General features: G+C 46.3%; 1 protein-coding gene across 6 annotated transcripts in view; it reads left to right on the top strand.

The window, feature by feature from the left end:
- Window positions 1-20,412, top strand: part of RAB11FIP4 (RAB11 family interacting protein 4) — a 124,733-nt gene that overhangs the window by 90,230 nt on the left and 14,091 nt on the right. For 3 of the 6 annotated variants that reach the window (XM_075770385.1, XM_075770386.1, XM_075770390.1), the window contains one exon: window positions 18,192-18,415. In XM_075770385.1, coding sequence (XP_075626500.1) covers window positions 18,192-18,415 — 224 coding nt within the window. Of the gene's footprint in view, window positions 1-6,523; window positions 6,655-14,356; window positions 14,394-18,191; window positions 18,416-20,412 lie in introns of those variants that run through there. The other 3 variants (XM_075770391.1, XM_075770389.1, XM_075770387.1) reach the window with 2 other exon arrangements.

The raw sequence follows: 20,412 nt of genomic DNA, 5'->3' as shown, positions 1-20,412 counted from the left end.
ACTCAGATGTCAGAGTGATGAACACCACAGAAAAGCTTGGAGGGAAATAAATAGTTCTGTCTACAGAGCAGGCTGTTAGTAGTAGCCATAAATAAGACATGAAGCTACACTTTGATCAAGGAGACTAAAGCAGATATTGAATAGTTGCTGATAAACTGAGCACCATCCAGCCTGTGTCCCCAGCAAATCCAGGCCAGTGGGAAATAGCATGTGATTGTGTGATTAAAAAGATATGTTAATGCAAACAAGCAACAGGACCAAAATGAAGTTGTCACCCATGAGCTCAGTACAGGCTTTTCATTGCTTTAGGATGCTCTGTTCTGCAACCTTGCTGTTAGCTGTGTGCTATGTGAGAAATATTAGCTGCTGGTGAGCATGAATTATTCTTGTCCCGGTCAGCTGATTCTTTTTCCTCTCCTCTGCTAACAGGTTATATTTTGCAGAGTGGGGGCTAAAAGCTTAAAACCGTGTCATGAAAACATGCTCAGAGCTGACACTACCAAAAGGTGTGTTCTTCAGCCAGCAGCCTGTCTTTTACAGACTATGCAGGCAGAGTCCTCAGAGCTGCATGTGCTGCTCCATCCATGTCTCCAGGCTCGCCTAACTCCTGGCCAGTTGCTTGCTCCGGTAAACCAGCCAATAAAGCCTATTGTCACTGCAGCCACAGAGGAGCTGAGTTAATTTGCCACAGCAGAGACAGCTGAGTAACCGCGTCTGCTTCTTTTTGGTGCAACATGGAGCTGCTTGGCTCCACCTTGGCTTAAGCTTTGAAATGGTTGAGGGTTGCTCACACTTTTCCTTTCTGTCTTCTGTGTGAAGTGAATGTGTCCATGCCCTCAGTCTGTGCAGTCCTCCCAGCCCGTTTCTAAAGGACGGGCTATGTATTTTTCACTTGAATTTGCTCATCTAACCTGTTGTTTTATTTTAATTTTGTATTATTTGGCATTTTGATGAAGACTAAAGAGAATAGATCTTGTGCCTGGCATATTTTTGTAATGCTTTTGACAAAGGTGCTTTAATCGTGGATTCACAGCTACTATTACGAGACACCTTCAGAGCTTGTTAAGAAAAAGCTAATGATACAGCTGCAGTGATGAGCAAAATCTAAACTGCTTTTCAGAGGTGGGTGTATATCCTGTTCCATTATCTGGCCTTTGGATTCACAGTTCTTGACTTACTGTCCCTCAGGCTTTTGGAGAGGAACACAGAAAATCTCTCCAAATGCAGCCTCATTAAGCAACCAAAACGTAACCTACTGATGGCAAAGAGGTTGTAAGTATCTCATCTCTAGAGAGCGCAATGGGCAAGTCCCCTGAAATGTCTTTATGCTGTAATTGTGTGTAGTAGAGTTAGGTCCAACTTCAGTATAGGCCCAAGGAACTGATGCTAATGGGCCCTCAGCCAACCCCATCCTGCCTTCAGTGCTCTCGTCTGCGCAGAGACATTCCGTTGCAAGCCCTTCTCTTGACCTGTGCTGTTTGATCTGCCAGGCTGCCTGCTCTATTCCTGAGGATAGTGTACAAGCAAGCACTCCACTCTTATTAATGTTAATGGGGATCATGGGGAGAGCAGCCCCCCCCATGGCCTACCCCATGGTGTAGAGTCTAAAGAGCTGCTTCCTTACTGGCCAAAATAAGCCTCTCTGCAGACCCTTGGGGGTCTTAGTTTTTGGGAGTGAGAGGAGGGGTTGAGATGAGCCTGCTCCACCCAGAGCAGTGTTCCCAGGCAGCTCTATTTGGAGCTGACCTCCTCACCACATCTAGGGATGCAGGGATAGGGAGGGCAGGGAGGAAACTGCAGCAAGCTGAGAAAAGGCTCTGACTTCTGTAAATACAGCCTGCTTCTTCTCCCCCTGTAGTCTTCAGTGCAGCAGCTCCACACTTTTCCTGTGTTCATCCTATCTTAGCCTCCTCCTGACTTCCCTTTCAAACAAGTCGTGGGAACAAATTGTAGTTGGGAAAGAGTTCATTCTGCGGTCCCTCTGTCCCCTTTTCCCTACCTCAAAGTCTATCTTTGCCTTTTCTGATTGTAAGATCTTTGGGGCAGGGACTATGTGCTCCCTGTGTTTCAGCAGAAACTAGCTTAATTAGGGATCATTCTTGGTTTGTTTTGCCATAATAAAAGGGGTTCATAATAATACTGCAGTAATTCACACCAGTCGCATTGCATTTGCTTCAAAGGAGGCACTCCAAAATAAGATGAGAGTAGATGAATTGAAGATCAGACCAGCTGTAATTACTAGTCTGCGATATCTTATTTTGAAGCAGAGCAGTTACGTGCAGTAGTAACTTGTCCAGCTATTATTGTAGGGGAAAAACCCACACAAAAGGTATTTTTACATAAGTATCTGTGCAAAATACTCACCAATATTCATCAGAGAGAGCATGATTAAAGGCCCTCGAAGCATGATTGGAGTTGCCGATTTTCATGAGATAATTAAGATGCGGGTTTGCTACATACGTTCTGGTGATCTCATTATCTTCATTATTAATTAGTCTCTGTTCTTCACATTTCAGCTCCAGTTTCTTGTCATTAGAGTGACTAGCCTGTGAGTGATGCGTTAGTGAGATTGAGAGGAGGGAGTCTGCCTCTGGAACAGCAGAGGAGGTGCCAGCCTTTGTTCAGAATTGCTCCCGAAGAAATTGCAGTGCTTTGTACAAGATCAGCAGGTTGCCCTGCCATAAACCCTTTCAACAACGTACCCTGCCTGGCGTTTCCTGGCCAGGAGCCCCTGGTTTCGGCAGGCAATTTAGCAATCTTCCTCTCTAAGCACCCAAATGCGAGTATCTTGCCCAAATTTCCTCTGGCATGCTTCTGCAAGCACCTTTTTCAGGATGCTTAGATTTATTCATCTGTGGGATCTGGCAGTACCAAGCAACCTTTTGCCAGTGTAGCCATCTCTTTTCTTTCCTGTGGTAACAGGGATAAAAGTCTACTCTCCACTAAGAGAAAGGTAGTTGTCACTATCCTAACCTCAAACCCTGGACAGGACTCAAGAGTACGCAAACTTTGCAAATACCACTATGTACAAGTGGGTGTTTGGCAGATGGGATTTAGGAAAAACCAAAATGTGTTAAGATGGAAAATGAGTGTGAGGGAATGCCCTGCTGTTTCCAGGGGCCAGCTTTTATGGTCCTGGTGGAGCATGCCTGTCATTGTATGGCTTTCCTCTGAAAAGCAGCAAGTCTGCTATTGATGGATTCAGAAAATACCATACTCGTGAGGGTCTTCAGTGTGCAGATCCTATTTGTGCAAACTAAGCATGAAGCCTGGAACATATTTCATTGTCGGTGGTCATCTGAGCAATTACTAACCTGCACAGATTCCTCAGCTGCCTGAAATCACGACGAGAGAATAGACCTCCAATCTCAGATGGGAAAAACATACCATGCAACATCATCTTCTGTGGCGCTGACTCATTTGAGTCACAGCTGCCAGTCCTACCAAGTGGAAGCTGCTATCCTGGGCATTTCATGCAGACATACGGCCCTTCCTCCTCACCCTCGCTGCTCTTAGGCATGAAGCAGTTACAGGTCTGTGTCACTCCCAATATAGTTCTCAGTCCTCCAAGAGAAGGCAGTGATGGCCATCTGCACTCCCTCAGCCATGACAGCGTGCTCTGCTTTTCCCTTTGTAGGAAACAAGTCATAAGTCATATTAAACAGAAAATTATCACTTTACTGTGAAATATGTAAAAAATAAGGGGTTTGTCTCGATGGAGATCAAAGCGAGGCTATAACAATCTCCACTTAATCAAGCTTAGCTTTAATGAAGTGAGAAACAGACCTGTATTATAGCTGTGATTATTACTTAATAAAGTTTTTATACAGTCATTCCTTAATAAGAAGTGATTGTGTAAAACCTGTACATTTTCTAGGATCTTTACTGAGGAACACTTCTATCAATGAGACTTTATGCCTTCTCAGTTAATACTGTCTAATAAATGGCAAAGCCCTGGGTAGCACACTGAGTAACACCTTCAGCAGGTGTACCAAACGGTTGTGCTTATGTTCTTAACATCTCTATTATAATACTAGTTTTAACCGTTGCTGCTTTATCTGTTAAGCATTTATTTTACGTTGTGCTCATCACAAGCTATTGAAAGTATAGCTGTGTTGGGTAATGATTCTGTAAGTATCAGGAACCATTTCACAACGTGCCATAATACTGCCGGATCAGTGTGGCAATACAAATACTTCTTCTTTGCATCTTTCAGGAAATCGTTAAAAAATGTACTGTGCAAGTAATTATTTTATTTGTGATTGTTATTTATTCTGCAACAAACCCTTGACATACAACTATCTCTTTCAAAATGAATAGTGAAAGGAAAAGTAGGTTTTAGAAGCGTCCTATTTAATAAGCAATGAAGTTGTCTGTCCCCAGATCTGTCTTGTAAAAATTGCTTTCCCGTTAATTTAGATTAATGAATAGAAGGAAATCCGGGAGGTGGTTTTGATCGCTGTTCCACTATTCATTGTCAGCTTCTGCCTAGCTTCCCAGGAGAGCTCCTGAACATGAACCCCGCTGCCACCGCAGGGAGCCCGGGGTCTGCTGGGTCCTGCCCCAAGACCTGCCCTTCTCAGTCCAAGGGACCTCCCTGAGCACGCGAGGACGGCAGTGTGTCTTGGCTGAGGTGCACTTTGCTTTCATCTCTTGCTGTTACACTTTATTACGCTAAACCCAAGGCATCCCCCACCCTTCCAACGCTTCTCTGCTCAGCAGAGAGGGAATTCTTTTCATTTTCTTTCAATGAACTGGTTAAAGGGTCAAGTTCAGTGAATTTCTTTAAGCTTTGCGTATAAGAATTGAGGCTAATTAATTTCTTTTTTTTTTTTTTCTCTTCTTTTGCTTTTTGAACAACAATATTTTACACTTGGAAGTTGCTGGCTGCGATGAAAATGAAGGCAGGCTCAGGCAATATCTGGGACATGCGACGTTAAGCTGTTGGATGGGTTTTGAGTGAAGGGTGAGCCAGTGGGCTTGTCACTGCCCGCTTTGGTCTGTTTTCTTGTCATTTCCTTGTCTTCTGCTTCAAGTAACTCCTGGGCTTCTCTCCTCTCCAGAAAGCGCTCTGTCTTTGGACATGCTAAAGTCCAAAAGATTTGAGGATAGAAGTATAAAGTACTTAAAGGATCTTTCAGTTGGCATCTCTGTCACTCTGTATGTGAGCAGTGTCACTGAAGTATGCCGCAAACAGGTTCGTGTAACTCTTTTGAAATACCCAAAGTTAACTTTAGTAACGGGTTTTTGGATATGGCCGGATCCAATGGCAGGGTAGCAACCGGGGATTCTTTCCTTTTCGAAGTCTTTCGGTGCCATTATGGTTGGGAGGGTGGTGCTCGTCTGTTGGCTGAATCCTGCAGGATGGTGTTTCCTTCTGTATGTAACACTCCAGTGAAAACTGTGACAGTAAGGGCAGAGTTTGGCTCCTGGACAGGAGTTTTGCAGAAAAAGTTTGTTTGAAGTCCTCTACTGCAAAGCCACAGAAACAGATTTCTTTTTTTTTTTTTTCTTTATTAGCACAGACAGCACAGTAAACACAATTCTTATGAGGTGTTGCAAAAAAGGAAGTTACACAACTTCTAAGAACTGAAGTGAATTTTAACTAACAGAGTCAGTGTGAGTGTTCTCACCCTTTTTGGTTTGCTTTTCTTTACCTTATAACTAAAGGGATTAAAATCAAGGACAAAACAGACATCCCTTTCTAACAGGATCTGTTTTGCTTTGTAGCACACCGAGGGCATTTTAGACTGGCACCACTATCGTGGCGAGGCCATACGTGCGTTTTATTGCCACCCACTTGTAGGAGTGAGAGCACGCCAGGCAGGAGAGGTCGTCCCCAGTGAACCTTGGTGTCTCCAGTGACTGTCCCCGTCCAGGGACCTGACATCCCCGCTGCCCTCAGGGGCCCTTTTCTTTACAAGGCGTCGGGAACCAGAGATCGGTCTGTAAAAATCCCTCCGTTGGCGTGTCGCATGTGTTCCTCGCAGACGTGTCACATGTTCCTCGCAGACTCACCACCCGCAGGAAGGGACGGTGGGGAGGGGAGGCGGGTGGGTGCACCTGCCCGGGGCAGAGGCGATGCTCTACCTGCCCCGACCAAGACCTGCTCAGTGAGCTGCTCCTTCCCCCCGCGCTGCCCTAGGTTGGAGCACAGAAATGTACATATATATGTACATACATATATATTTAGAATTGAACCCCAAGCAGCTTCCTCTTTCACCAGTTGTTAGGGGTAACTTTGAGCAAGACGGAGGAGCTGGACTAACCCCACCGGCCGGGTGGGAAGTGTCCCCCCGCCAACTGGAGAACAGCTTCGCACCGGAGGGGCCACCCGCCAGCAACAAACCCCAACCCCCGACTCAGCCCCGCGCGGGACGGCGACGTTTGTGCCCGTGTCCGCCCACCGCGCCGCCAGGGGAAGTCCGGACCCCCCGCGCTGTGACGTCACGGAACCCCGGTACCGAGCGCCTACACCGGACCCCCCGCGTCGCCTAGCAACCGCGGGGCGGGCCGCGCCGCTGCCACCGCCCTCCGACCGCCCCCTCTGCGGGCGGGGACGGGGCGTGGGGACGGCACCGTCCTCCCGGCGCCGGGCCAGGTACAGGCGGTCCGGGAGCGGAAGGCGGGAGCCAGCCGGTGTCTTCGTGCGGGGTGAGGAGGGAGTTTGCGGCGGTGTTGGGGGTTTCCGCGCCGCAGCCCCGGTGCGGGCTCCGCGGCAGAGCGGGACCCCGCGGCCGGGCGGGAAGGGGGGGGATCCGTGGGGCCGTTCCGCTCCACCTGCTCCTCGCCCACACGGTGCCGCGGCGCGGGCGTTGCAGTGCGCGGCGCAGCGCGGGGGGTGACGCGCCCACGGGCGTTTGCAACTGGACGTGGGTTATGGAGTTCCACTGGGCTGGTGGGTTTGGTGTGTGTAGGGGCGGGGGTGGGGGGGTGGGAAGAGCAGCTCTGTGTCCTTTCTGCTGCGGTATCTGCGTTTTCACGATCGCACGTAGCGTTTTGAAATCCAGGAAATAAGGCAGGTACAGCGAAACCGTGCTGGGTTTTTCTTTCGTGTTTGCCCAGGGAGGGGTTTTTCACTCCAGAGTTATGTACGTGGAAAGGTTGGACTCGCTGTGGAAGCGAGCGGGTCCTGGAGAGCTCTGGCAATACTCTTAGGTGAGGAAAATGCAAGACCGACCGTGTGTGGCTGTGTCTCGGCAGCCATGTGTGGTGAACCGGGGGTGTCAGGGAAGAAGGGGGTGTCTTCCTGCCAGAGGGTGAGCTCCTGTGGCTGAGCCTTGTGCAGGCTCTGGTAGTCACCTGGAGATGCCCGACTGTCTGGGCTTTAAACGTTTAAAAGGGGCAGAGGAGAAAAGACTTACTTTTTAAGGGTAAATGCAAGCAAGGGGCTTGTTCTGTAATTATTTTCTGTGGCACTGGTGATGCGTTTGGATTGCCACTAGTTATTGTTGAATGTTTTTAATACCCAACTGTGGTTCTGAATTAATTTGCTGGCTCTGGGATGCTGGTGACGTAGCCAGGAAAAAATGATTTGTGGTTAGTATGTGGCTGTCACGACAGTCTGTTCTGTGACTACAGATCTCGTCCGTAGCCCTCACGGGGGACCTGCGTCGCCCTAATGCGGTCGGCAAAGTGGTACTGCCTCTGATGAGCTGAAAGGAGTAGCGTTGGGCCTGTGCTGTATGTGCTTGGCAGCGTAAGAAGGCAGTTCACAGTAGAGATCTTCCTCTGAAGCTTTCAGCGCTGGGAACGTAGGTGTTAACAGTTCTTGGTCTGGAGTTGTTTGTCGTGTCTCTGAAACGGAGACAGGCAATTGTGCTTTTCTGTTACACAGAAGTGACCTACGCAGAGATCCCGGGGCAGGCAAACGCCGTCCTCGCTCTGTGCCGTGCTGGTGCTGATTTTTGGGTGGCAGTTTAATGTTGCTGCTTTGATAGCAGCAATAATCTTCATTCATTCTGGTAAATTGATAAAGTTAGTGGCTTTGGGGGCACAAATAACAATTTATCTGCAAGAGACCTCATGTTATTTGTCTGATTTAACTACTTATGTTAAAGAGGGACAGGTGAGAGAACATGTCTGAAATAGGTTCAGAATAGGCTCCCTAAACATGGACTTCCTGGTATCTGTATTCAAGCTCTTATATCAGTGTAATTTGTGATTCTTTTGGTCCCTTTTTGTATGTTTTTTTAGCTGCTTCTGTTAAAAATAGCCTTACCAGTCAGAGGGCATGCTGAATGTGGGGTTGCTCCCTAGTGATGGGGCTGGATTGCCCTCCCCTAGTTGTTTCTTGGTTCTCAGTAATAAGTGAAGTGTGAACTTGTTGGTGATGCGAGTGATTTTTCTGCCTGTGGCCCTTCTGATTTCTGGGGAGGGGGGGATAGCATCGTGTCACCACCAGGTGTGTGCAGTAGTGTGGAGGAGTATTCGTTTAACTGGGTAGGGGAGGAGACTGTGGAATTTCTAGCGGCTGTTTGGCAGCATCTGCCCAGATTGAGAGGAGCTCGAGCTGTTCCTATTGCTAGATGTGGTAGTCTTCAAACAGTTTTAAAACCTCGTTTAATGGGCTTCTTTTAACTTTGTTATTTGAAGAATTACTGCGAACAGCAGCAAGTCTCCCAGAAGCCACCTGATGTGCAGATGTTTCTCAGCTGTGGTTGCCTTGTCAGGGCTCTTACCATCACAGTGGTTGGAGGACCTTAGCCATGTGCAAAGGTGGCAAAACAAAACACTTTCCATCCCAAAATAGCAAGGGGAATGGAATAACTTTGCTTCGGTTATTTATTAACCAGTCCTGTTACATGTGTTGAGCATACCTTGATCTGAACTCTTTCAGTCTTTTAAATACAGCGTCCTAGTGAAATATTTTAAATGGTTGTAAAACTGATCATGGGTTGTTGCTGAGTGAACCATTATCCAAATTTTAACATTCTCAAGTGCTTGCTGTACTTTGGTAGCTGGCCCCCCAAATTCTGAATTGCAGCCTAACAATGTAGTTACTTTTGTTCTTTCCATAGTCATTTAGGTTGATCACTGCATCGAACATAAGACAGGCTCTGTAAGTGCTTCCTGACAACATAAAACAGTGTTTTGGGCACTGCGTTGCAGTTAATACTGCTGGTTAGTACTAGGGGTCTCTGGATATGGCTCTGCTTTGAATCTTGTTTTCAGTGTGCAAGCTAATGTTGTCATAAACGATATCTGCTTGGTTCCTATTTGTTTTGTCTTTGCAGGTTCAAGGGTAGAAATATCTCCTGCCTACGCATAGCTGTAAACTCTAAAATAAGCCACGTTTTGTAGTTTACCATATAAGTGAAAAAACACAGTTTGCTGACTATGCCAGAGTTTATGTTCACTGGGTTCTTAATTTGTGTTTGTCGTGTGTTGAGCACTATGATGTGCTTGGCAGACGTAAAGAAATACTAAAGCGAAGCCCTTCTACAATTAAGTGTGTTCACTTCATTGTAGAAAAATAAAGGAGCAGGTATGTGAGAGCCTGTCTTTAAAAATAAATGCCTTTTATAAATAGATGGGGAGCTTGCAAACTTTGCTGGATAACAGCAGAGATGCCTTAACCTGTGGTTTGCCCAGCCACCAGCTGAAGAGCAGCCAAGGTCCTGGAGCTCCTTCCTCCTCCTAATGAAGAGCTCTTCAGAGCTACTTTAGTATTTTTTAAACATGAAGTAAATTAGTTTCTAGGCTTGTCTGCATTCAGAGTGACCAATGAGCTCTGGGAAGTGTTTCCGTATAAACTAGAGCAAAGCCACATCCTTAATGCTTTCCCTCTGCTTGCCAACATAAACTGATCATCATCAGGCACGGCTGGATTTCTTACTATGCTGGGGAAACTCGAGTTGTTTCTCTGCCTCTTGGGATCTGAAACTGCTCCCATTCCCCAGTCATTCCTCCCCTCTGGAGACTGCAGTGTAATCTAACCTGGGTGGGTGGGAAGGCAGAAATATGATTTGTGAGGCAAAAATCTTATTTTCTCTGTTTTTCTTTAAATGTGTTTATTTCCTTGTGTTTGCTGGAGGCCAGACTTGCAGTAGTATAGAAAAGAAATGCAAATATTATAGTTTCCAAATTCTTTGGGGGAAGGGAGTTTGACCAGGGCTCCTGTAAATAATTAGCTTAGACATAGGCAGAACTGTTCCTGCCTGGGACAGCTTCTTCCTATTCTTCACGCTGTTTGTGCCTAACAGTACTCTGGGAGGTACCAGTAGCCGCCACCTCCTCGCCCAGCAACAGTCTGGAGCAGCACTAAGTCTGGTCCAGGAGCTCTTCACTCACGTGCCCGCAGCACCTGCGGGTAGGTATGATGCAAGGTATTTTTGATGTTTACTGAGTACCCAATTGGGTGACCTTGAGGCTTCTCAAGGAAAATAAGTTTGTGTGTGAGCTCAGCTGTCTCCTGAGCAGCAAACACCAGTTGCAAAGAGCATCCTGTAACTTACAGGCTTGCTTAATTAAGGAACTGAACTGAAAAAGGAATGCTGGACTATGCTTTGGGGTTAAAATAAACATACTTCTTTGCAAGCAGCCTCCAGGTCTCTGACATGAGAGTTGACTTGTATTGCTTCAAAATAATATAATCTGAGCTTACCTCTGACCCTTGGTCTTAAGGATGGTCTGTACTGGGGTGTCTTTGGATTGCCTTTATCAACTGCAGCTCTGTGTTCCCTGTGTGTGAGGAACACTATGACATCTCACCTGCAGTTGGCCGTATGGCACCCGGGGCACAGCAGTCTTCATGATTTTGTCACCAACTGTCCATGCTACTGCCTGTGATATACTAGAGCTACCTTCAGTGGCCCCATTGCCCAAAGGGGCAGGTTTAGCAGTGGCAGGCCTGAGTGTCAGGAAAAGATCCGTGGTAAAAGCTTGACATTTTCTGTCCTTCCTCCCTCCCTGTTACTGCTGTTCTGACTTTAAAAATAGAGATTGTCTCATCTCAAGGCAAAGACTTCTCAAGAGGGTTAATTATGTCACATTTATTATCTACTATGCAGATCTTTTTAGGCAAATATCATGAATATTTTTTTTTAGTTGTATACCAGCTTTTTTAAACCAAGGGCTGCAGCACCCCTGTGCGTGCTGCAAAGGCGATGCTGAGTTGACCACAGCTCATTTCCCCATAGAGCTGCCTGGGCTGGGTGCCCGGCCCTGGAGGAGGGGGTGGCAGGCGGGTACCTGCTGCGGGCTGTCCCGGCAGTTCGCTATATGGGAAGGACCGTGGTACCAGTCCGTGGAGGTCTGGCAGCTTGCTTAGTCAAAAGCATTTCACACTAGGAATGTTACCAGAGACTTTTTCAGATAATATAGTCTCATTCCTGCTGTCACTGGAGTGGACACCTTTGGAGTTTCTGAGTGACATTTTTGACATCCTCGTGGCATGGCAGCATGGTGCCACTTCACACCTTTTTTCTAGGTATGCGAAAGAGAATGCAAATTGTCTTGCAGCTCTGAGCTGCAAGTGCCCTGATCAAGAAGGTGCCAAACGATCTGATAGGTTTTATTCCGAACCCTATGTGCCGGCCCCATCCATGCCAAAGGTGAAGGGAATATACTCTTGTTCCTAGCGCTGCAGACTAGGGTGTTGCCTTCTGCAAAGGGATGCTCCCTGCTTTGAGCCCAGTAGTGAGAAGCAGCCCAGGGAGTGATGGGATGCAACTTCAAAGTAATGGGAAAGAGCCTTTTTTTTTTTTTTTTTTTTTTTTACTTTCTTTGGAGGATCAAATTATCAGTCTGCTAAAGTCTTTTAATGTTAAAACTTTCAGAGCATAAGCGATGACCTGTGAAAAGGACTGCTTGGATCTCGACCCTGTGCATGATGAGGTCTGGCATGTCTATTATGGTCAATTAAAGTGACAGGTAGCAGAGTGTAAACACTCCTGACTCCTGCCGTTCCCTGGCTGGCTCCGGCTGCACGCTGCCTTTCCCCTCTGCCTTGGCAAAGGCACCTCAAGTTTGAACTTCCTCTCCAGAGCCCCAGGCAGCCTTTCAAACCTCTGTGCCCTCTGCTCGTGTGGTTCAGCGTGAACAGCCCAGAAGTGGAGGCTTGGTCTTTCAGTCAAAACCTGTTGTCCCTAAATTGCAGGACTGTATGAGATACAGATGTTATCTTGGGAAGTAAAGGGAGGCTGGCAGAGCCCTGTAGCGCAGGCATAGCTTGCCCTCTGTCTGGGGACTCTGCACCAGCTTTCCAGGATGCTGTCCAGCACTCAATCCCAGATAGGGATCTTAGAAATAAACTTGCCCCTAGAAGTCCCCTCCAATACCCACAGCAGCAACATGTGAAGCTTTGCCTTAAACCGAGCTTCAAATAGTAGATTTGAGTAACAAAACAGTCAGAGGAAGCTCTTGCATGGAACAAACTAACTTGTGGCCCTAAAATAGCTTCTTATTTGAGCAACTTAGTGAAGTAACCATGCTCTGCACACTCGTCTTGAACTCTGAGAGATTTAAAACTCCCAGCTCTGTGGGGAAGCTTGGTGTTCTTCCATGCTGCGGCAGGAGATGGAAGCAAGTTCTAGGACTTCCTCCCTCATCATCAACCAACCTGCAAGCCACCTCTCTGCGCGTGGCAGCCCGTGCTCTGCCTTGTGCTCGGCCGCAGCTGCGTGGGCAAGGGCCGGCAGTCGCTCGCTCAGCTGCAGAAGTGTGGTCTCACTTAGTGCTTCTGCATTTTCCTCTTACGTAGTTTTTCCTGTTTCTAGTCAGATCAAGTCAGCATCTCCCCACTGCTGCCTGACAACTGAAAAGGAAAGGAAATATGCTGGGGGAGAATCTGTGCTTTAAAAAAAGTTCATAGCCCACTTGGTGTAAATATGCAAACATTTGTAGAGGAGTGGCATGTTTCTAAAACATATTGGTGAGAAATGCTTCACACCCTTCTTTGTTGCCCTGTAATTAAGAGAATACTTGCCTTCCCATGCAGTGTCTGCTTAAATAAAGATGAGAGAGCCTGAATTTTCTCTATGATGGATGTGCAACAGTAAGTAACATTTCATCTGAGACCGCCCAGCCTGGCACACCTCCACGTGGCACTGCTTCTCTTCCAGATGTGGTGAGGTGACTTTCCTGCACTTTTGCTGGGAAGAAGCTGGATGGGGAGGGTGCAGGAACTTGAACTTGCATCTGCCCACAGCTGGCAGATGTTGGGCAGGTGCAGGTTGGAGGCACAACTGTGGTGAGGGAAGTGCCATGCCTGATGTGCATGCGGCATTTCTTGTTTCTGGTCATGTGTGATGGTTCCGGCTCTTGCTAATCAGATTACCCAGTGGTGAGAGACTTGGATCCTCTTTTCTTCCCTGTCTCCTCTGGAATACTGGGAGGCTGTCTGAATGTCAGGGGTGCTGGTGATTTGGCTGTGATGGGAGTGAATTTTAACTAGGCTTGCTCTTCAGCATCAATTTATTGACGTAGGCATGTCATGTAGCCTGTCAGCTAAGTTTACTAGCTTTTGGCTGCTCTATGTGCGTATTTTAGGGATTGCTTCCAACCTGGGAAAGCCCAGCCAGGTCACTGCAGGGCAAGGCAGAGCTGTATTCCCATACCCACCTAATGCTGATACCACTTTCCTGCCCCACAAGGATCAGAAGGAATCCATGGGAATCTCTGTCTTCTGGCTCCTGCGTCTGTTTGGGGTGGCTGTGCAAAGGCAGGCTGTGCTTACTCATCTGGCTTCAATGCAGCCATACAATTGCCTCTTTCGAGGAAGGGAATTCATTAGTTTCTGTGAAGTGGCCTTGGATCTTTGGGCAGCAGGTGCTTCTATAGAGCAAACTGTTGCTGAATATTCAGCAGTTGCTATACAAGCATTTGGCTAACTGCCTGTGAAGCACTTGGAGTTATCTTGAGCGTCCGATTAGATAAAGTGCAAAGTACTTACTGCTTTAAAGCTACCGCAGCTATGTTGTCTTGGTGGTATTTTAATGTTCTTTTTTTTTTTTTTTTTTAACATGAATCTTCCAAGATCATAAGCAGCAACTTCATCTCTTTTGACTCAGCCAACAAAGAAGGGAGCTGCCTAGCAGAATGAGAAACACAATGATTCATATTCAGGTTGTCAGAACCTCATTCTCTTACTGGTTTCAGCTAATGGCATGTGCACTGGAAACAAATGACTCAGGATAGAAGTGTCTCCTAATCCTTAACATACTGCTTAAACTCAAGTTAGCTTTTTTTAAGGCTACCTGAATAACACTTGTTCTTGCCAACATCTAATTTGGTACATGAAGTACTGTAGATACTTAAACTATGAAGGCGTAATTTGAGAGGTTAAGCTGTGCAATCAGCCTTTTTCTTTTCTTTTCTTTTTTTTTTTTTTTTAAATTTAATTTCCATAGGTGTGGTCTGTAAGCAGCTTGTGCTAGATGGCACCATTGAAAGTATGGTCCTGTGAGAAACTGTGATCACTGAACAATTACAGCTTCAAATATAGCTTTAGTCAGTAAGGCGTGGATACCTGTATATTGTTTACTAACAACGTGCCCCAGTTCTGACTTCTTGTAGAAGCTTTCTTAACCTGTATTAGTGGTTTTAAAGGTGCTTTGTCTGTTTTCATCTCCTGGTTATTTAGGCCACAGAAGGAAAACTTTTTGTTAAATGTGTAATTGTGACAGTTGCACTGAAGGCTGGTTTCACCAAGGGAGCTGGAGACACCTCGGTGGTGTTACCCAAGCCCATGCGTTACAGAATTTCTGTGCTACGTGTCAGAGGTATTCTCGTGCCTGGAAACACCGTGTTATTAGGGATGTAGTGATTCCCCACCCCTGTGCTCTTAAAGCTTAATAGCTAAGCATGTAGTTCCTACCCACAGAAAACAGTCATGCAGGCTTCAGCATGGTGGCTGTCACTGGCCCTAGTTTCTGTACATCTTGCTGAAACAGTGATCTTCAGCACTGATTGTAGGTGGACCTTGAGCACTTAAAAGCATGAGTAAGCAGCAGATGCAGCTGCCAGAGCTGAGCCTCCCTGGCAGGATTGTCATGCTGCGTGCTTTGAAAAGACTGGGGTCTTCAGCGTGTGATTTGGCTGCCAGGTACTCAGAAGAGCAGCCAAGACGTGTGTGCTTCCTAAACATCCACTTTGTTTGTGTGGATCTGTGGGGTAGGTGCCAGATTTGAGAGGGGCTGGCTGCCCGGGATGTGCTGTGAGGAAGCAGTGGAGGACAGCCGAGGGGGAGCTCCTCAAAGGAGCTTGGCTGGCCCGTGTTCTTCGTTTACACAGTCCCTGAGCTCCCCACAGCTCAAGGATGGGATCAGCAGAAGAGAGGACCAGCTTCTAGGAGGGGTTCCAAGTCTTGCAGTGAGGTATTTCAGAAGCTGTAAAGCAGGTGTTCAGGCTTGTGATGGGTCATTGGCTCCAAAAGCTGATTTCTTTTTTTTTTTTTTTTTTTTTTCCATGGGGCTTAGAAGTGAAAGTTTAGGAGCAGAGCAATTACACTTGGAAAAAGAATACATGGTACTGACCAGCATGGGTACAGTCCAGGCTGTGCTGTAGCTGTAGATCAGTACTCTAATATGAGTATATATGTGAAGGTTACGTTGCCAGAGTGTGACAGGAAAGAAAAGTGAGCCCTTACCCTTTATAGATGACACTGCACGTTTAATTGCTAAAGGACTTCTTTTAAAGAGCATCTAGACTGCTATTATTAGAAAAAGCAAATGTGTGGTGTTACCTACAGGGAACAAAAATGGAGTCTTTCATGCTCTTCTTGACCTTTACTTTCTTGTGTTAATTTGTTTAATACCAGTGAGACTTTCCTGCTGTAAAAGCTTGCTTAAGCAGAGACTTCTCCAAGACCTCTGAAAAAGACATGCTAATTGGGAGGTAGGGCTGTGCAAGAGCTGTTTCTTCCTTTCCTCCCTGGATTTGCAAACTCCTACTTCAGGGATCCACTGTGTGGATCCCTCCTGGATTAGACTTTTACCAGCTGGTGCGATTCCATAACGGCAGTCAGGGCTTCATTGCATTAAACTTTTCAAGAGAAACAGGAGCTCTGTGCCTGTGGGGCTTAGCATGCAGGAGGAAACTTTGGGGAAATGTTAGTTAAACAGACATTCCTGGATACTTCTGAAACATCTTAACTGCTCTTAACAGTCTTTACTTTTTGAACACCTACTAAAAAAATCGTATTGCTTGTGCTGTCTATTTGTAGATCCTGAGGTACTTTGCAAAGAATATCAGTGTCATTATCCCTGCTTGCTTCTGAGGGTGCAAGGTGCAGGTCAGAAGATGTGCTGAAGAACTTGGAACTATAGTAGGGTCAGGGCAGACTCCGCAGCTGGTGCCTGACCTGGCAGACCACCAGTTCCGTGCGGCTGAGGGATCGTGACCGTGCTGAAGGTGCTGTGGCTCAGAGCTAGAAATTTGATTGCATGAGGCAGCATGGCTTCAATAAAATACTACATGGCACAGACCAAGAATAAATCCTTTTGGACATCTCTTGGGGTGGTACCTAGGGAAAGTTTCAGGCTTAATAAGGCTGACACACAAAAGTGGAAGAAGGCATATACACATGTGCTTATTATTGTACAGTGGTGCTGAAGTGTCTTACTGATACTGCTTGTGTGTCTGGAAGACCTGTTGAAAGCTCAGCTAGAAAAGTGTCCAGATACCTGCTCAGCATGTACCTAGAGATTCAAACACTGCAGGTAAAGCTGTCCTTTTGACTGCTTGGGTGTTTGTTAATTAACTACATTTGAGCAGGTGGGGTTGTTTTGAGTTTCTTAAATCTCCATATGATAGGAGTCTTCACAGTCATATAAATCGCTATTTCAGGAAAAAAAATGGAAGATGAGACCTGCATTTCTAGTAGCAGTTACTGCAGATCTTAAAAAGCTGCTGCTTCTGGCTGACACTTTTAATGTTGAGGTGAAAAAGGCACTGAGAAAAAGTGCTGCCATCAGCACACAACAGCACTAGTGCTGCGGAAGGGGATTTAAGCCTCTCTGACTCTAGCAGAGGAGCATCCGGAGGCTATGGGGGATGACTTGAAGCCGTGCTGCTGCAAGCAGTGCCGCTGTCACAGCATCCTGGTGAGCATGCTGGCCAGAGGGCAGCTGGTGGTCCTGGTGGTGCCAGGCTGCCAATGCCTTCGGGATTCCTGGGGAAGGAGCTGGGTGGGTGACAGTTGGGCCTAAATATGAGTGATATCCATGAATGAAATGCTTCATTACTTGTGCCAGTAAACTAAGCCTTAAATGCATGATTGTCTTAACTTGCTGGCAATAGTTCAATGTAAAGCTGCCTGTGGAGCTTGCAGGTGAGCTTTGGAGTGGGGGCTCTGAGTCAGAGCTTTTGCAGAACTTGCTCTGGACTCATGACTTATTTGTGTCACGCTGGATGGGAATTGTCAAAGCAGTATTGTGTTGCTACGTATCAAAGGACAGAGTAAAATCTTAGGCTTTATTTTTTTAAATTAATTTTTATTTGTCCCTCGGGGACAAGCAAATAGAAAACAGTTTCTCTTGGCTATTGTGAGTGTTCATGGGGCAAGGAGGGGAGGGAGGGGACAAACAGCAAGAGCACAGTGTTGCAGTAATGAGAATGACATCTTATTTTAATTGATACTTAAGACGTGGTTCCAGGAAGCAGGAACAGATGGCTTTGTTGGGGTTTTTTCCCTGCTCTCTTATATCTTTGATTGTCACCAAGACTTACCGTAAATGTTTTGACACATGCCAGCACTTTTTTCACCTTACAGATTTTTGCCCATCCTCAAAGACGGAGTAAACTGTTGGACTTATCTGGCTTGCTTTTATTTAATTGATAATACATGAAGTCACTGAGAGTTGGTCCTGTGATTATCTTCTTACAAAGGATGCTTCTTTTCATTATTAAAAAACCTGTGAGGATATTTATTACTCCAAGAGCATTTTGATAGTAAATTAGGGCAAAACTGACTGCATCCATCTTATACCTGGATGTTGTGTCCCTCTCTCCTACAGATGAGAGACACCAAGTCAGAGACAGTATTTGAGCCTTTGTGGAAGGCGCAAATTATCCTAGGGGCTTCCAGGAACTGGCCTTTGTAAAGCAGGTCAGGCTTTTTGTTTTGTGGCTTTTATTCAGTGTCGCTCACGCTTACCAGGGCATCCAGAGAGGGGGTTCTTGCTTTTCCTGTATCCTCTTAACTGCCTTGAAGGATGATCTGAATTGCCTCCCAATTCTTATTTTGCCAGGGTGGTGAAATCCAGGACTGTGCCTACTTGGACAGCGAAAGTGCCTACAGCGAGTCAGAGCTCTTCCCTGATGACGACACGATGACTCTAGCACAGCAAGAGGTTCACCATGAGTCTGACATGGACAGTGCTATTGAGAGTGCCCAGAGCTCGGAGGCCTCTGACGTGTGTCGGAGTGAGGAGAAGGACGGTGTGCTTGGTGGCCTGTTTCTGCCTGGTGACAAGTGAGTGATGGTTTTGCCCTGTGGCAGCCCTGTTTTGAGACATGTACAAAAGGACCCGGGAGGAAGGAGCCTTTATGTGACTAATCCCTACTTGTGGGAGGCTGAGGATGCCTGAAGGATTTAGAAACTTAATATCCATTTACGATGGAAGGGAGATGGATGTCCAGGTCCTCTAAGTGGCTTAAACAGTCTCAGCCCTGGCTCCTTCTGGCATGTTCTGTGAGCACTCATGGGACTTGCATTGTGCATGTCGAAGTGAAAGTGTTGGATCTCTCCAGAATGGATTGCTTCATTAGCATCCCACAAACTTAGGATCTTCTGTGTTCCTATAACCTTTATATGCTGGAATTAAATACTTCCTGCAAAGCAGCGTAATATGGGGAGTGCTGCTTTAGTCTTTTGTACATCTAGTTATCTGAAGATGTGGGCTCTGCAGATTTGCTTTGCGACTCCATGTACCAAGTTAATTGTGTGTGTTTCTAATTTTCCATAACCTTCAGTGTGCAACAGTAAACTGTGTTTAACACAGGGTGCATGTGTGTGTGTAACCATAGTTCGCTACTAACACAAGACTGTCTCTGTAACCCTAACTTGACTCTGTCCAGGTGTCTACCTGGGAGGTGTTGGTAAAAGCCGACTGGGGAAAAGGGACCCAACTTGATTTAATCCTGCTTTGAGCTGAGTTAATGCAGTACCACAGGACAGAGCTTAGCTGGTCTTGCTTTGTAAGCCTCTGCCCTGTTGTCCCTATTTTTGGTTTGTCATCTTGGTTTGTGCCTCTTGAGCTTCTCTCATTGCTAAGGCAGTTCTTCTTCACCCTCCTGGGCCGCCTCAGGTGCTCTCTGTGCAGCCTCATTCCTACCCTCCTCCTGAATTCCTCAGCTACCTGAGATCTGGCCTTCTCCCATTTGCCCAAGCAATCCCAGAGACTTTATCAAGATAATTCCACTTTTTCATCAGCTCTTTATCAAACTTGCCTGCTTGCCTTGCCATTCCCAGTTCTTCAAAGCACCCATCCTTGCAGTGACTGACTTTTACCCGTACAGCATTTGACATGAGTTACCTTTCCTCCCAGCTGGGCTATTCAGGCTCTTGTGCATCCTGTACCCTCATTCTAGGTGGGGGCAGGAACTAATTAAGAGCTACTGTGCTGCTACTACTCATAGATCTTGGTTTATCCTCTGAGGCCTCCTCAGCTGTGGTAAATCTGTAGGAAACCACTTTGGAAGCTTCACGCTTTTGTGTTAAAAAGCATGATAGACATTTTTACCTTGGCCAAACCACAATAACTGCTTGTGGAAGAAGCAGGTGGGTTGTGTATCAGATGTATCAGCCCTCTGAAGTCCTACTCTGAAAAACAGAAAACAGCTAAAAAAAAAAAAAAAAAAAAGACCTGAAAGCTTCCTTCAGAAAGTGCGAAAATGGGGAAAACCAGCTGCCTTTAGCACCTCCTTTGAAAATGACTGTGCAATTCCTAGACAGTTTCCAGCCTGAGGCTGGTTACGAGTTCAGGATCTACCCTGAGCATTGACTGTTTCAAACCAAGCAGTTTAAAGTTTGGCAAATCTTACAAATAACTACAAATTAGAAGTTCTAAGCGGCATTATCAGGTGGGTCCAGCAGTGGTGACTGTTTCCATGGCTGCCATAAGAGAACTTTGCCAGGCATTGCATGAGGGATAAGGCTGCTGAACTCCAATCTGTTGGTAAGTGGTGATGTTCCAGGGCTATTATGCTGGAGAGTGGATTTTATGGACAACTATATGTTATCATCCCAGCTGAAGACTGGTCGTTTACCTCCACCCCTGGTGGAAGTGTTATGAGGAGCTTCTTCCTAAACTGACTTGGAGTAACAACATTGAGATGAAAACAGCAGTTGCAGTTACACAGATTGTAGTCACCCAAAACAGTCATCAATACACAGTATGTCTGTGGCACAGCAGCTCTTTACGAATAGATGTTAGTGTGATCTGTTGAGCTTCTCACTAATCCATCTCC

The sequence above is a fragment of the Balearica regulorum genome, chromosome 18 (assembly GCF_011004875.1).
Source record: "Balearica regulorum gibbericeps isolate bBalReg1 chromosome 18, bBalReg1.pri, whole genome shotgun sequence".
Lineage (NCBI taxonomy): Eukaryota > Metazoa > Chordata > Aves > Gruiformes > Gruidae > Balearica > Balearica regulorum.
The sequence above is the reverse complement of the archived record's forward strand: the minus strand, read 5'-3'. Positions and strand labels throughout refer to the sequence as shown.